Source organism: Dendrobates tinctorius, unplaced genomic scaffold, assembly GCF_039654945.1.
Source record: "Dendrobates tinctorius isolate UK_male_01 unplaced genomic scaffold, ASM3965494v1 ptg000057l, whole genome shotgun sequence".
Classification (NCBI taxonomy): domain Eukaryota; kingdom Metazoa; phylum Chordata; class Amphibia; order Anura; family Dendrobatidae; genus Dendrobates; species Dendrobates tinctorius.
The window spans coordinates 29753161-29771289 of NW_027361725.1; the positions used below are offsets into that span (position 1 = coordinate 29753161).

General features: G+C 48.0%; 1 protein-coding gene across 1 annotated transcript in view; it reads right to left on the minus strand.

Moving 5' to 3' along the window:
- The window catches only part of AQR (aquarius intron-binding spliceosomal factor), a 183795-nt gene extending 177383 nt beyond the window's left edge, over nucleotides 1–6412 (minus strand). Inside the window, exon 1 of the mRNA XM_073577867.1 lies at nucleotides 6209–6412. Within this exon, the coding sequence (XP_073433968.1) occupies nucleotides 6209–6298 (90 nt within the window). The 5' untranslated portion in view covers nucleotides 6299–6412. The remainder of the gene's footprint in view (nucleotides 1–6208) is intronic.
- Nucleotides 6413–18129: the final 11717 nt, after the last annotated feature.

The window sequence follows — 18129 nt, forward strand, 5'->3', positions numbered from 1 at the left end:
CTCTATGACATACTGGACATACAGGGTGATGGGGTGTGCAGTCCCTCTATGACATACTGGACATACAGGGTGATGGGGTGTGCAGTCCCTCTAGGACACACTGGACATACAGTATGATGGGGTGTGCAGTTCCTTTAGGACACACTGGACATACAGCATGATGGGGTGTGCAGTCCCTCTAGGACATACTGGACATACAGGGTGATGGGGTGTGCAGTCCCTGTAAGACACACTGGACATACAGGATGATGGGGTGTGCAGTCCCTCTAGGACACACTGGACTTACAGGGTGATGGGGTGTGTAGTCCCTTTAGGACACACTGGACTTACAGGGTGATGGGGTGTGTAGTCCCTTTAGGACACACTGGACATACAGGATGATGGGATGTGCAGTCCCTCTAGGACATACTGGACATACAGGATGATGGGGTGTGCAGTCCCTCTAGGACATACTGGACATACAGGATGATGGGGTGTGCAGTCCCATTAGGACATACAGGGTGATGGGGTGTGCAGTCCATCTAGGACACACTGGACATACAGGGTGATGGGGTGTGCAGTCCCCCTAGGTCACACTGGACATACCGGGTGATGGGGTGTGCAGTCCCTTTAGGACATACAGGGTGATAGGGTGTGCAGTCCCTCTAGGACATACTGGACATACAGGGTGATGGGATGTGCAGTCTCTCTAGGACACACTGGACATACAGGGTGATGGGATGTGCAGTCCCTCTAGGACACACAGGGTGATGGGATGTGCAGTCCCTCTAGGACACACTGGACATACAGGATGATGGGATGTGCAGTCCCTCTAGGACACACTGGACATACAGGATGATGGGGTGTGCAGTCCCTTTAGGACATACAGGGTGATGGGGTGTGCAGTCCCTCTAGGACACACTGGACATACAGGATGATGGGGTGTGCAGTCCCTCTAGGACACACTGGAAATACAGGGTGATGGGATGTGCAGTCCCTCTAGGACACACTGGACATACAGGGTGATGGGATGTGCAGTCCCTCTAGGACACACTGGACATACAGGATGATGGGGTGTGCAGTCCCTAGGACACACTGGACATACAGGATGATGGGGTGTGCAGTCCCTCTAGGACACACTGGACATACAGGGTGATGGGGTGTGCAGTCCCTCTAGGACACACTGGACATACAGGATGATGGGGTGTGCAGTCCCTTTAGGACGTACAGGGTGATGGGGTGTGCAGTCCCTCTAGGACACACTGGACATACAGGATGATGGGGTGTGCAGTTCCTCTAGGACACACTGGACATACAGGATGATGGGGTGTGCAGTCCCTCTAGGACACACTGGACATACAGGGTGATGGGGTGTGCAGTCCCTCTAGGACATACTGGACATACAGGATGATGGGGTGTGCAGTCCCTTTAGGACATACAGGGTGATAGGGTGTGCAGTCCCTCTAGGACACACTGGACATACAGGATGATGGGGTGTGCAGTCCCTCTAGGACATACTGGACATACAGGATGATGGGGTGTGCAGTCCCTCTAGGACACACTGGACATACAGGATGATGGGGTGTGCAGTCCCTCTAGGACACACTGGACATACAGGATGATGGGGTGTGCAGTCCCTCTAGGACATACTGGACATACAGGATGATGGGGTGTGCAGTCCCTCTAGGACACACTGGACATACAGGATGATGGGGTGTGCAGTCCCTCTAGGACACACTGGACATACAGGATGGTGGGGTGTGCAGTCCCTCTAGGACATACTGGACATACAGGATGATGGTGTGTGCAGTCCCTTTAGGACATACTGGACATACAGGATGATGGGGTGTGCAGTCCCTCTAGGACACACTGGACATACAGGATGATGGGGTGTGCAGTCCCTCTAGGACATACTGGACATACAGGATGATGGGGTGTGCAGTCCCTCTAGGACACACTGGACATACAGGATGATGGAGTGTGCAGTCCCTCTAGGACATACTGGACATACAGGATGATGGGGTGTGCAGTCCCTCTAGGACACACTGGACATACAGGGTGATGGGGTGTGCAGTCCCTCTAGGACACACTGGACATACAGGATGACGGGGTGTGCAGTCCCTCTAGGACACACTGGACATACAGGGTGATGGGGTGTGCAGTCCCTCTAGGACACACTGGACATACAGGATGATGGGGTGTGCAGTCCCTCTAGGACATACTGGACATACAGGGTGATAGGGTGTGCAGTCCCTCTAGGACACACTGGACATACAGGATGATGGGGTGTGCAGTCCCTCTAGGACATACTGGACATACAGGATGATGGGGTGTGCAGTCCCTCTAGGACACACTGGACATACAGGATGGTGGGGTGTGCAGTTCCTCTAGGACACACTGGACATACAGGGTGATGGGGTGTGCAGTCCCTCTAGGACACACTGGACATACAGGGTGATAGGGTGTGCAGTCCCTCTAGGACACACTGGACATACAGGATGATGGGGTGTGCAGTCCCTCTAGGACACACTGGACATACAGGGTGATGGGATGTGCAGTCCCTCTAGGACACACTGGACATACAGGGTGATGGGATGTGCAGTCCCTCTAGGACACACTGGACATACAGGATGATGGGGTGTGCAGTCCCTAGGACACACTGGACATACAGGATGAAGGGGTGTGCAGTCCCTCTAGGACACACTGGACATACAGGGTGATGGGGTGTGCAGTCCCTCTAGGACACACTGGACATACAGGATGATGGGGTGTGCAGTCCCTTTAGGACGTACAGGGTGATGGGGTGTGCAGTCCCTCTAGGACACACTGGACATACAGGATGATGGGGTGTGCAGTTCCTCTAGGACACACTGGACATACAGGATGATGGGGTGTGCAGTCCCTCTAGGACACACTGGACATACAGGGTGATGGGGTGTGCAGTCCCTCTAGGACATACTGGACATACAGGATGATGGGGTGTGCAGTCCCTTTAGGACATACAGGGTGATAGGGTGTGCAGTCCCTCTAGGACACACTGGACATACAGGATGATGGGGTGTGCAGTCCCTCTAGGACATACTGGACATACAGGATGATGGGGTGTGCAGTCCCTCTAGGACACACTGGACATACAGGATGATGGGGTTTGCAGTCCCTCTAGGACATACTGGACATACAGGATGATGGGGTGTGCAGTCCCTTTAGGACATACAGGGTGATAGGGTGTGCAGTCCCTCTAGGACACACTGGACATACAGGATGATGGGGTGTGCAGTCCCTCTAGGACATACTGGACATACAGGATGATGGGGTGTGCAGTCCCTCTAGGACACACTGGACATACAGGATGATGGGGTGTGCAGTCCCTCTAGGACACACTGGACATACAGGATGGTGGGGTGTGCAGTCCCTCTAGGACATACTGGACATACAGGATGATGGTGTGTGCAGTCCCTTTAGGACATACTGGACATACAGGATGATGGGGTGTGCAGTCCCTCTAGGACACACTGGACATACAGGATGATGGGGTGTGCAGTCCCTCTAGGACATACTGGACATACAGGATGATGGGGTGTGCAGTCCCTCTAGGACACACTGGACATACAGGATGATGGGGTGTGCAGTCCCTCTAGGACATACTGGACATACAGGATGATGGGGTGTGCAGTCCCTCTAGGACACACTGGACATACAGGGTGATGGGGTGTGCAGTCCCTCTAGGACACACTGGACATACAGGATGACGGGGTGTGCAGTCCCTCTAGGACACACTGGACATACAGGGTGATGGGGTGTGCAGTCCCTCTAGGACACACTGGACATACAGGATGATGGGGTGTGCAGTCCCTCTAGGACATACTGGACATACAGGGTGATAGGGTGTGCAGTCCCTCTAGGACACACTGGACATACAGGATGATGGGGTGTGCAGTCCCTCTAGGACATACTGGACATACAGGATGATGGGGTGTGCAGTCCCTCTAGGACACACTGGACATACAGGATGGTGGGGTGTGCAGTTCCTCTAGGACACACTGGACATACAGGGTGATGGGGTGTGCAGTCCCTCTAGGACACACTGGACATACAGGGTGATGGGGTGTGCAGTCCCTCTAGGACACACTGGACATACAGGGTGATGGGATGTGCAGTCCCTCTAGGACACACTGGACATACAGGGTGATGGGGTGTGCAGTCCCTCTAGGACACACTGGACATACAGGGTGATGGGGTGTGCAGTTCCTCTAGGACACACTGGACATACAGGGTGATGGGATGTGCAGTCCCTCTAGGACACATTGGACATACAGGGTGATGGGGTGTGCAGTCCCTCTAGGACACACTGGACATACAGGATGATGGGGTGTGCAGTCCCTCTAGGACACACTGGACATACAGGGTGATGGGGTGTGCAGTCCCTCCAGGACACACTGGACATACAGGATGATGGGGTGTGCAGTCCCTCTAGGACACACTGGACATACAGGGTGATGGGGTGTGCAGTCCCTCTAGGACACACTGGACATACAGGGTGATGGGGTGTGCAGTCCCTCTAGGACACACTGGACATACAGGGTAATGGGGTGTGCAGTCCCTCTAGGACACACTGGACATACAGGGTGATGGGGTGTGCAGTCCCTCTAGGACACACTGGACATACAGGGTGATGGGGTGTGCAGTCCCTCTAGGACACACTGGACATACAGGGTGATGGGGTGTGCAGTCCCTCTAGGACACACTGGACATACAGGGTGATGGGGTGTACAGTCCCTCTAGGACACACTGGACATACAGGGTGATGGGGTGTGCAGTCCCTCTAGGACACACTGGACATACAGGGTGATGGGGTGTGCAGTCCCTCTAGGACACACTGGACATACAGGGTGATGGGGTGTACAGTCCCTCTAGGACACATTGGACATACAGGGTGATGGGGTGTGCAGTCCCTCTAGGACACACTGGACATACAGGGTAATGGGGTGTGCAGTCCCTCTAGGACACACTGGACATACAGGGTGATGGGGTGTGCAGTCCCTCTAGGACACACTGGACATACAGGGTGATGGGGTGTGCAGTCCCTCTAGGACACACTGGACATACAGGGTGATGGGGTGTGCAGTCCCTCTAGGACACACTGGACATACAGGGTGATGGGGTGTGCAGTCCCTCTAGGACACACTGGACACACAGGGTGATGGGGTGTACAGTCCCTCTAGGACACACTGGACATACAGGGTGATGGGGTGTGCAGTCCCTCTAGGACACACTGGACATACAGGGTGATGGGGTGTACAGTCCCTCTAGGACACACTGGACATACAGGGTGATGGGGTGTGCAGTCCCTCTAGGACACACTGGACATACAGGGTGATGGGGTGTGCAGTCCCTCTAGGACACACTGGACATACAGGGTGATGGGGTGTGCAGTCCCTCTAGGACACACTGGACATACAGGGTGATGGGGTGTGCAGTACCTCTAGGACACACTGGACATACAGGGTGATGGGGTGTACAGTCCCTCTAGGACACATTGGACATACAGGGTGATGGGGTGTGCAGTCCCTCTAGGACACACTGGACATACAGGGTAATGGGGTGTGCAGTCCCTCTAGGACACACTGGACATACAGGGTGATGGGGTGTGCAGTCCCTCTAGGACACACTGGACATACAGGGTGATGGGGTGTGCAGTCCCTCTAGGACACACTGGACATACAGGGTGATGGGGTGTGCAGTCCCTCTAGGACACACTGGACATACAGGGTGATGGGGTGTGCAGTCCCTCTAGGACACACTGGACATACAGGGTGATGGGGTGTGCAGTCCCTCTAGGACACACTGGACATACAGGGTGATGGGGTGTGCAGTCCCTCTAGGACACACTGGACATACAGGGTGATGGGATGTGCAGTCCCTCTAGGACACACTGGACATACAGGGTGATGGGATGTGCAGTCCCTCTAGGACACACTGGACATACAGGATGATGGGGTGTGCAGTCCCTTTAGGACATACAGGGTGATGGGGTGTGCAGTCCCTCTAGGACACACTGGACATACAGGATGATGGAGTGTGCAGACCCTCTAGGACACACTGGACATACAGGGTGATGGGGTGTGCAGTCCCTCTAGGACACACTGGACATACAGGGTGATGGGATGTGCAGTCCCTCTAGGACACACTGGACATACACGGTGCAGGTGACAAGCCGCAGAGCTCTCACCTGGGTGACAAACTCGGCGTTCATCTGCGTCACTGTAGGTGTCACCATTTTTCTACCGGGGGGCTGTGTCTTTGACACCCGGGTTTCCATGGTAACTCCGCAGACACCTGAACCTCGTGGGTACAGAATTGAACGTTCCCACGTCCCTCACACCGGAAGTTGTGAGTGTGCGGCTGCCCGGATGTAACGTCATGTGTAAGCGCCATCATGTGACTGCAGAGGATGCCCAGACGCGAGTTTGCACTTGGTCCTTTGTATAGTGGGAGTGTCAGTCTCTGGGAGCGGCAGCCGCTCATTGACTGTGCAGCTCCATGCCAGCGTGGGTCAGAAGGTGGAGGGCGCCGGAGCACGCTCAGTCAACTCAGTACAGACTTGTGCGTCTGTGATAGAGCTATATACTGTATAGGAGAGCATCGCCGACCTGAGCTATATACTGTGAACAGAGAGGTATACTGTATAGGAGAGCATCCCTGACCTGAGCTATATACTGTATAGCTGAGCATCCCTGACCTGAGCTATATACTGTGAACAGAGCTATATATATATAGATGAGCATCACTGACCTGAGCTATATACTGTGAACAGATAGATATATATATATATGTGTGAGCATCACTGACCTGAGCTATATACTGTATAGGAGAGCATCGCCGACCTGAGCTATATACTGTGAACAGAGCTATATATATATATAGGTGAGCATCACTGACCTGAGCTATATACTGTATAGGTGAGCATCCCTGACCTGAGCTATATACAGTGAACAGAGAGGTATACTGTGAAGGAGAGCATCCCTGACCTGAGCTATGTACTGTAACCAGAGCTATATACTGTATAGGTGAGCATCCCTGACCTGAGCTATATACAGTAAACTGAGCGGTATACTGTGAAGGAGAGCATCCCTGACCTGAGTTATATACTGTAACCAGAACTATATGCTGTATAGGTGAGCATCCCCGACCTGAGCTATATACTGTAACCAGAGCTATATACTGTATAGGTGAGCATCCCCGACCTGAGCTATATACTGTAACCAGAGCTATATACTGTATAGGTGAGCATCCCCGACCTGAGCTATATACTGTAACCAGAGCTGTATATAGGAGAGCATCTCCGACCTGAACTATATACTGTGAAGGTGAGCATCGCCGACCTAAGCTATATACTGTGAACAGAGCTATATACTGTATAGGTGAGCATCCCTGATCTGAGCTACAGTATATACTGTGAACAGAGCTGTATACTGTATAGGTGAGCATCCCCGACCTGAGCTATATACTGTGAACAGAGCTATATACTGTATAGGAGAGCATCCCCGACCTGAGCTATATACTGTGAACAGAGCTGTAGACTGTATAGGTGAGCATCCCTGACCTAAGCTATGTACTGTGAAGATAACTGTATAGGTGAGTATCCCCTGACCTAAGCTATATACTGCAAACAGAACTGTATAGGTGAGCATCGCCGACCTAAGCTATATACTGTGAACAGAGCTATATACTGTATAGGTGAGCATCCCCGACCTGAGCTATATATTGTGAACAGAGCGGTATACTGTATAGGAGAGCATCCCCGACCTGAGCTACATACGGTGAACAGAGCTGTATACTGTATAGGTGAGCATCCCTGACCTGAGCTATATATTGTGAACAAAGCTGTGTACTGTATAGGTGAGCATCCCCGACCTAAGCTATATACTGTGAACAGAGAGCATCCGCGACCTGAGCTATATATTGTGAACAGAGCGGTATACTGTATAGGAGAGCATCCCCGACCTGAGCTACATACGGTGAACAGAGCTATATACTGTATAGGTGAGCATCCCCGACCTAAGCTATATACTGTGAACAGAGCTGTATATAGGAGAGCATCTCCGACCTGAGCTATATACTGTGAACAGAGCTGTCTACTGTATAGGTGAGCATCCCCGACCTGAACTATATACTGTGAACAGAGCTATATGCTGTATAGGTGAGCATCCCCGACCTAAGCTATACACTGCGAACAGAGCTATATACAGTACTGTATAGGTGAGCATCCCCGACCTGAGTTATATACTGTGAACAGAGCTATATACTGTATAGGTGAGCATCCCCGACCTAAGCTATATACTGTGAACAGAGCTGTATATAGGAGAGCATCTCCGACCTGAACTATATACTGTGAACAGAGCTGTCTACTGTATAGGTGAGCATCCCCGACCTGAACTATATACTGTGAACAGAGCTATATGCTGTATAGGTGAGCATCCCCGACCTAAGCTATATACTGTGAACAGAGCTGTATATAGGAGAGCATCTCCGACCTGAGCTATATACTGTGAACAGAGCTGTCTACTGTATAGGTGAGCATCCCCGACCTGAACTATATACTGTGAACAGAGCTATATGCTGTATAGGTGAGCATCCCCGACCTAAGCTATACACTGCGAACAGAGCTATATACAGTACTGTATAGGTGAGCATCCCCGACCTGAGTTATATACTGTGAACAGAGCTATATACTGTATAGGTGAGCATCCCCGACCTAAGCTATATACTGTGAACAGAGCTGTATATAGGAGAGCATCTCCGACCTGAACTATATACTGTGAACAGAGCTGTCTACTGTATAGGTGAGCATCCCCGACCTGAACTATATACTGTGAACAGAGCTATATGCTGTATAGGTGAGCATCCCCGACCTAAGCTATACACTGCGAACAGAGCTATATACAGTACTGTATAGGTGAGCATCCCCGACCTGAGTTATATACTGTGAACAGAGCTATATACTGTATAGGTGAGCATCCCTGACCTAAGCTATATACTGTGAACAGAGCTGTATATTGGAGAGCATCTCCGACCTGAACTACAGTGGGGCAAAAAAGTATTTAGTCAGCAATAGTGCAAGTTCCACCACTTAAAAAGATGAGAGGCGTCTGTAATTTACATCATAGGTAGACCTCAACTATGGGAGACAAACTGAGAAAAAAAAAATCCAGAAAATCACATTGTCTGTTTTTTTTTCATTTTATTTGCATATTATGGTGGAAAATAAGTATTTGGTCAGAAACAAGCAATCAAGATTTCTGGCTCTCACAGACCTGTAACTTCTTCTTTAAGAGTCTCCTCTTTCCTCCACTCATTACCTGTAGTAATGGCACCTGTTTAAACTTGTTATCAGTATAAAAAGACACCTGTGCACACCCTCAAACAGTCTGACTCCAAACTCCACTATGGTGAAGACCAAAGAGCTGTCAAAGGACACCAGAAACAAAATTGTAGCCCTGCACCAGGCTGGGAAGACTGAATCTGCAATAGCCAACCAGCTTGGAGTGAAGAAATCAACTGTGGGAGCAATAATTAGAAAATGGAAGACATACAAGACCACTGATAATCTCCCTCAATCTGGTGCTCCACGCAAAATCCCACCCCGTGAGGTCAGAATGATCACAAGAACGGTAAGCAAAAATCCCAGAACCACGCGGGGGGACCTAGTGAATGAACTGCAGAGAGCTGGGACCAATGTAACAAGGCCTACCATAAGTAACACACTACGCCACCATGGACTCAGATCCTGCAGTGCCAGACGTGTCCCACTGCTTAAGCCTGTACATGTCCGGGCCCGTCTGAAGTTTGCTAGAGAGCATTTGGATGATCCAGAGGAGTTTTGGGAGAATGTCCTATGGTCTGATGAAACCAAACTGGAACTGTTTGGTAGAAACACAACTTGTCGTGTTTGGAGGAAAAAGAATACTGAGTTGCATCCATCAAACACCATACCTACTGTAAAGCATGGTGGTGGAAACATCATGCTTTGGGGCTGTTTCTCTGCAAAGGGGCCAGGACGACTGATCCGGGTACATGAAAGAATGAATGGGGCCATGTATCGTGAGATTTTGAGTGCAAACCTCCTTCCATCAGCAAGGGCATTGAAGATGAAACGTGGCTGGGTCTTTCAACATGACAATGATCCAAAGCACACCGCCAGGGCAACGAAGGAGTGGCTTCGTAAGAAGCATTTCAAGGTCCTGGAGTGGCCTAGCCAGTCTCCAGATCTCAACCCTATAGAAAACCTTTGGAGGGAGTTGAAAGTCCGTGTTGCCAAGCGAAAAGCCAAAAACATCACTGCTCTAGAGGAGATCTGCATGGAGGAATGGGCCAACATACCAACAACAGTGTGTGGCAACCTTGTGAAGACTTACAGAAAACGTTTGACCTCTGTCATTGCCAACAAAGGATATATCACAAAGTATTGAGATGAAATTTTGTTTCTGACCAAATACTTATTTTCCACCATAATATGCAAATAAAATGAAAAAAAAACAGACAATGTGATTTTCTGGATTTTTTTTTCTCAGTTTGTCTCCCATAGTTAAGGTCTACCTATGATGTAAATTACAGACGCCTCTCATCTTTTTAAGTGGTGGAACTTGCACTATTGCTGACTGACTAAATACTTTTTTGCCCCACTGTATATACTGTGAACAGAGCTGTCTACTGTATAGGTGAGCATCCCCGACCTGAACTATATACTGTGAACAGAGCTATATGCTGTATAGGTGAGCATCCCCGACCTAAGCTATACACTGCGAACAGAGCTATATACAGTACTGTATAGGTGAGCATCCCCGACCTGAGTTATATACTGTGAACAGAGCTATATATTGTATAGGTGAGCATCCCCGACCTAAGCTATATACTTTGAACAGAACTGTATAGGTGAGTATCCCCGACCTGCACTGTATACTGTAACCCAGGGGTCTCAAACTCGCAGACCTTGGGACAATATTTTGCGGCCCTCACCTCATGGGCCCTCGGGACAATAGTTTGCGGCCCTCACCTCGGCCAGGATCACACATGCGAGAAACACGGCCGAGTCTCGCATGTGAAATCCCAGTCACACGTAGTACCGCTCATTAAGGTCATGAATATGGACGCCACTCCACTCATAGGCGTGACGCCCATATTCATGAGCTTAATGAGTGGTACCACGTGATGTGTGACCGGGCGCTCATACAGGAAGAAGATGTCTGCGCTGGACAATTGGAGCTGCAGCAGGAGGAGGTGAGTATGACGATGGCTAGACAGTTACAGCAGCCTGCTGTTAGCAGGCAAGGCATATGAGTCACACTCACAGCAGGAGCAGCCGAGCAGGGACCGGACCGCGCCACAGACTCAGGTGCTTAAGGGCCTGTCACACTAAGCGATATCGCTAGCAATATCGCTATAACGTCACTGGTTTTGTGACGTTATAGCGATATTGCTAGCGATATCGCTATGTCTGATACTTACCTCCGACCGGCTCCCCCGCTGGTTATCGCTGATCACGCGAGAACGGCCTGGACCGTTTCTCGTCGTCAGCTTCCTGCTGGGCTTCCTGTGGAGAGACGAGCGTGGAGCCGGGCGGGAGGACGCAGGATCGCCTGGTGTGACAGGTAAGTAGCGACCCCCGACCCCAACGATGTCGCTGGTGAGATCTGCCTGTGTGGCAGCTCACTAGCGACCACTTAGCGATGTACCAGCGATCCTGACCGCGTCATATCGCTGGTCGGGATCACTGGTGCATCGCTAAATGTGACAGTACCTTAAGGGTTCAGAATGAGCATTGGGGCGGTGCGGTATATTGTTCCCGGAGGCGGGACATCAGCTGGCCTTATTGCGAACTTGCGCCATTACCCCGGGCTCAGAAGCGGAGGCGGCCGCTGAAATTGCTGCTCAGCGGGACAGAAAAAAAGCGGAAAAGAAGCATCGGCTAACACTGAAACAGTGACACCAACTGGAATTATCTATTACACAGCCCCAAACGTCTTTTTCAAAGCCTGCAGTGAAGAGAGAGGTTGGTGATGAGCACAGACAATTTCAGGAAAAGTGGGAAGTGCAATATTTCTTGAGCACAGGGGTATCCCGACGTGTCTTATTTGCACAGAGAAAGTTGCAGTGCACAAAGAATACAATTTGAAACGTCATTACATAACTAGACATACTGAGGAGTATGCAAAATACCAGGGAGATGAAAGAGCCAACCGGGTTGCTAAAGATATCTACTGATGCAACAAGATTTCTTTAAGAAAGCAACCAAAGAGAATGATGCAGCAGTCGAAGCTAGCTACGTGGAAGGTGAATTTGTAAAAAAGTGCATATTACAGGCTGCAAGTATTGTCTGTCCAGAAAAGAAAGGTCAGTTTAGCAACATCAGTCTTTCTTCCAACACCGTAGCAGAGCGCATTTCTGACCTGTCAAGTGACATTTATGATCAACTGTGTGAGAAAGCAAAATGTTTCAGTGTACACTCAGTCGCTCCTGATGAGACTACAGACATCACCGACACTGTCCAGCTTGCAATCTATGTCCGTGGTGTTGAAGACAATTTTGAAGTCATAGAAGAGTTGCTCACAGTGATTCCAATGCATGGCCAGACCACCGCTCAGGAGATATTTCACCAGCTGTGTGATGCCATTGAGAATGCTGGTTTACCTTGGAGGAGGTTTGTTGGAATAACAACTGATGGAGCGCCATCAATGACAGGGAGGAAAAATGGACTGGTGGTACTTGTTAAAAAAAACTGGAAGAGGAAGGTGTGGAGGAGGTCATTGCTCTGCACTGCATTATCCATCAGCAGGCCCTTTGCAGCAAATGCCTGAAGTTTGCCAATGTGATGTCTTTCATTGTGAAATGCATCAACCAAATCAGATCCAGGGGCTTAAACCACAGAAGGTTTCGTGCTTTTTTAGAGGAAATCGAGTCAGAATATGGTGATGTGCTCTACTTCACCGAGGTACATTGGCTCAGCAGGGGAAACATTGAAGAGATTTTTTGAGTTGAGAGCGAAGTGAAAGCCTTCATGGAGAAAGATGGGGCTGTTGTTCCTGTGCTAAGTGATCCAAAATGGCTCATGGACTTAGCTTTTTTTGTTGATATCACACATGAGCTTAATGTACTGAACAAGAAGTTACAAGGCCAGGGTCAACTTGTCAGTGCTGCCTATGACAACGTGAGAGTATTCTCTACAAAACTTATGTTATGGAAAGCCCAGGTTTCTCAGACAAACCTTTGCCATTTCCCATCATGCAAGGCACTCATGGAAGCAGGCACACCATTCAGTGGTGAGGAGTATTTGGATGTCACTTTGAAGCTAAAGGATGAATTTGATCACAGATTTGCAGACTTCAAGATGCGCAGAGCCACATTTCAATTTTTTGCAGACCCCTTCTCCTTTGATGTGCAAGATGCCCCTCCTGTGCTTCAAATGGAGCTCATTGACCTGCAGTGCAACTCTGAACTCAAAGCCAAGTTCAGGGAGGTGAGTGGAAAAGCAGACAAGCTCGGGCAATTTTTGAGAGAATTGCCCCCCAGCTTCCCTGAGCTTTCCCGAAAGTTCAGGCGGACCATGTGTCTTTTTGGGAGCACATACTTGTGCGAAAAGCTCTTCTCTACCTTGAACTTCAATAAGTCCAAGTACTGGTCCAGACTTACTGATGAGCATCTTCAAGCCCTACTGAGGGTCTCAACTGCTTCCTCCCTTAAAGGGAATCTGTCACCCCTTTTTTGAGATATCATATAATGATATCATTCAATTGTGTGTCACATAAGGATTCTGTTAGTACTTTTGCTTCCCCCTGACCCCGCACCTTTCATGCATAAATAATTTTCTTATATCGGAATAATAATTTTATTTCTCTAGTCCGCAACTGTGTTTTCTTCAGTCTTATATCTGCTTTATTATCATTTTATTTATTACTGATTGATTTATTTTTTTCTTATCATTTTGTTAATTTATTTTTTAACACATAATATGAAAAAATAAAGACATTTGATAACATTGGAATGTTTTTGTAAGAGCTTTTCTTGTGGAAAACCTGATGCAGCTCAGCCTCACCCAGATTCTACCTCCAGCGGCCCCTGGGTAAATTGAGTTTGAGACCCCTGCTCTAACCATAGCTATATGCTTTATAGGTGAGCATACCCGACCTGAGCTATATACTGCAAACAAAGCTATATACTGTATGGGTGAGCATCGCCGACCTAAGCTATATACTGTGAACAGAGCTATATACTGTATAGGTGAGCATCGCCGACCTGAGCTATATACTGTGAACAGAGCTGTATACTGTATAGATGAGCATCCCCGATGTGCGCTATATACTGTGAACAGAGCTATATACTGTATAGGAGAGCATACCCGACCAGAGCTATATACTGTATAGGTGAGCATAGCCGACCTGAGCTATATACTGTGAACAGAGCTGTCTACTGTATAGGTGAGCATCCCCGACCTAAGCTATATACTGTGAACAGAGCTATATATTGTATAGGTGAGCATCCCCGACCTGAGCTATATACTGTGAACAGAGCTGTATACTTTATAGGTGAGCATCCCCGATGTGCGCTATATACCGTGAACAGAGCTATATACTGTGAACAGAGCTATATACTGTATAGGTGAGCATCTCCGACCTAAGCTATATACTGCAAACAGCTGTATACTGTAGCTCTGTTCGCAGTATATAGCTCAGGTCGGGGATGTTCACCTATACAGTATATAGCTCTGTTCAAAGTATATTGCTGAGGTCGGGGATGCTCACCTCCACAGTATATAGCTTTGCTAGTATATAAGCTCAGGATGGGCATGCTCACCTATACAGTATACAGCTCTGGTTACAGTATATAGCTTAGGTCAGGGATGCTCACCTACACGGCTCTGTTCACAGTACATAGCTCAGGTCGGGGATGCTCACCTATACAGTATATAGCTCTGTTCACAGTATATAGGTCAGGTCGGGGATGCTCACCTACACAATATACAGCTCTGGTTACAGTATAGAGCTCAGGTGGAGAAAGCGCGCCTACAGCATACAGCAGCTATCACAGGCGCACAAGTCTGTACTTACTGAGCATGCTCCTGAATGCACGGCTTCTAAGGCTTCCCCATGCTGTCCTGATACACCAATCAGCATCAGGCCATTTGCAGCCTGGCAGCCAATAAAAGGACGCAGCTGCACAGCCAGTGAGTGGCTGCAGCTCCTAGAGACTGACACTCCCACTACACAGAGGACATTTGAAGTGCAAACTCGCTGCCCAGGCTCCACTAGTGGCCATGTTATTGGAGACCACAGGATGTAATGATTGGGTTTATCACATCCTCTTCAGTCACGAAAGATGCCTGGAGTCTCTGCTATCTCTAGTTCCATCTGTTACATGCACATAAGCTGCAGATGCTGTGCGGTAAGGTGCCCTTCCCTGGATGCAGCACTACGAACGTTGTGTGCGGACCCTGTGTAACCTATGGATTGTGTCAGGGACTTTAACCTCCAAAGCTTTTTTTTCAGTTTTGCGTTTCCATTTTTGCTCCGCTTCTTCCCAGAGCCATAACTTTATTTTTCCGGCAATATGACCATGTGAGGGCATATTTTTTGCGGGACGAGTTGAACATTTGGATGACTCCATTGATTTTATCATGTCGTGTACTAGAAAAAAAATTCCAAGTGTGGTGAAATTGCAAAAAAAGTGCAATCCCACACTTGTTTTTTGTTTGCCTTTTTTTTACTAGGTTCATTAAATGCTAAAACTGACCTGCCATTATGATTCTCCTGGTCATTACGAGTTCATAGGAACCAAACATGTATAGGTTCTCTTTTATCTAATTGGTGAAAATAAATTCCAAACTTTGCTTAACCCCTTTCTTACATATTATGTACTATCCTGTCCATGTGACCCGGCACAATTTGGCCACGGACATATAGTACGTCATAGCGATCGGCCATGCACACGGGTGGTGTGCGGCCGGTTGTCAGCTGATTCTCACAGCTGACACCCGGCACTTTTAACCCCCAAAATGCTGAGATCGAACACGATCGCAGCATTCCAGGAGCAGGCAGAGGGCTGACAGCCCCTCTGCCTTTGGATCAGAGACCCCACGGCGTGACACAGGGTCCCGATTGCTGCCATGGTAACCAGGGCTGTGGAGTTGGAGTAGGTATAATATGGACCGACTCCTAAAATATATAATTCAGAATGTGCTGAATATTTTTTCATATGAATTTGGGAAAGTTATGAAATGTCCTATAAATGGCTGTTCTATTCCTGATCTAAGGCTACATTCACACACAGCGCTTTTGCTGCGTTTTTTGAGGATACGTTTTTCAGCTGCAAAAGCAGATCAGCTTTTTAAAAAACTGTATCTCCTGAAAGGCTTTTGAGCTCATAGATAATGTTTTCAATAGCAAAAGCAGATTAGAAATCTGCTCTATCCATTTATCCATATCTGTCTATCCATATCATATCTGTACCAAAAAGAATGAAAGCTTGGTAGCACACAGACTAACATTCCTTTTTCCAGTCAGGTACACCTCATAGCTGCCCAAAAGGACGCCCAGGACAGGCATTGCTCATCTTCAGTGACACGTCAACATCAATTGACAGTTGAAATAAATAGACTGCATTCACCACCACATCTTCTTAAGGTGAAGGCTTTATTTTCAAGTGTAAGGGTGTGCAGTATGAGGATCTGCATCAGCTGAGGTGTGCAGTATGAGGTTCTGCGGAACAATATGAGGTTCTGCCCCCCCCAGTTTTGATCCTGGCTACGCCCATGGTGTGAATGTAGCCTGAGGATCTAGGGGCTTTGTCTTAGCTGAGATAAGTCAGTGCTGCACTCCAGCACCAGTGAAGCTCCTCCTCTACAGACAAGGGTACAAAGTAAACACACTCAAAGAAGGAAGGCCTGCACTCATCTCAGAAGAATTGCTAGAGTGGACAGGATAACAAGATTAAGGCAATTACTACTTAAAGCATATTTAAACTTTCAATAAACTGCATAAATCAATAGTCCAGTATACTGTATGTTCTCTCTGTATGCTTGATGCTTGTTTGTTTTTTCTTTGAGCTCATATACTTTTGGGAAGCTAGCTTTTATACAATATACATACAATATACAGGGAAAATACAGCAACAGGAATGATGAGGACTTGTATAGGTATAGAAGCCAAAGCATCAAGTTATTAGCTCTGTTATCAGTTTCTTTGTTCCTGGAGTGTTATACACCACAAACTTGCTCCCTCCCTCCTCCCCTCTTCATAGACTGTGAAGCATTTAGTGAGCTGTACCTGAAAACATGACCTGTTGGTGGGCCTTGAGGACTGGAGCTGGGGAACCCTGATTTAAATCATACAATGTGATTTTCTGGATTTTTTTTAGTCTCTCATAGGTGAAGTGTACAATTGCAGACCTCTCCATTCTTTGTAGGTGGGAAAACTTGCAAAATTGTCAGTGTATCAAATTCTTATTTTCCCCACTGTACATGGTTCCCTGTTCTTGCTGGAATTATAATATACATTATTTTATAGGACAAAATTATTTTGAGAGTGAATTAATATGATTACAAAATGAAGCTCCCCATGAAGTCAGCTGTATTTGAGCATTTCACAGTGACGCAAAATGAAAAATATTTTGTGTGTCAATGTATGACAAGTGACCCAGAGGAAAACAAATGCTGTGATGCCAAAATCAGTGTATACTCAGGCAGTGATAAAAATGCTCCTACAAGAGCTTCCAATCTAAAAAGACATTTACAACGCTTCCACCCAGAAGTTTTCAAAGCTGTGACTGAGAAAGATAACAGCAGCACCAAGAAACCCACGCCCAGCACTTCCTGCCAGGCAAAGGTGGAGGAAAGAGCGTCTCAAACATCATTAACAAGATATTTTGTAAGTGACAAAGTTACTGTAACAATGACAGCAGATATGTTTAAAAGACAGCTCATACAGCTTGTTGTGAAGGACTGTGTACCATTATCATTATTTGCATGACCAGCTTTTACAGCTCTTAATGGAGAAATGGCCTGCAAACTTGGTGTTTCTCTGGAAAGAGAAAGTATTAGAAAATTAGTGATTGAAGAAGCCCTTAAACAAAAGGAAGATCTTAAAAAGACTCTCAAAAGAC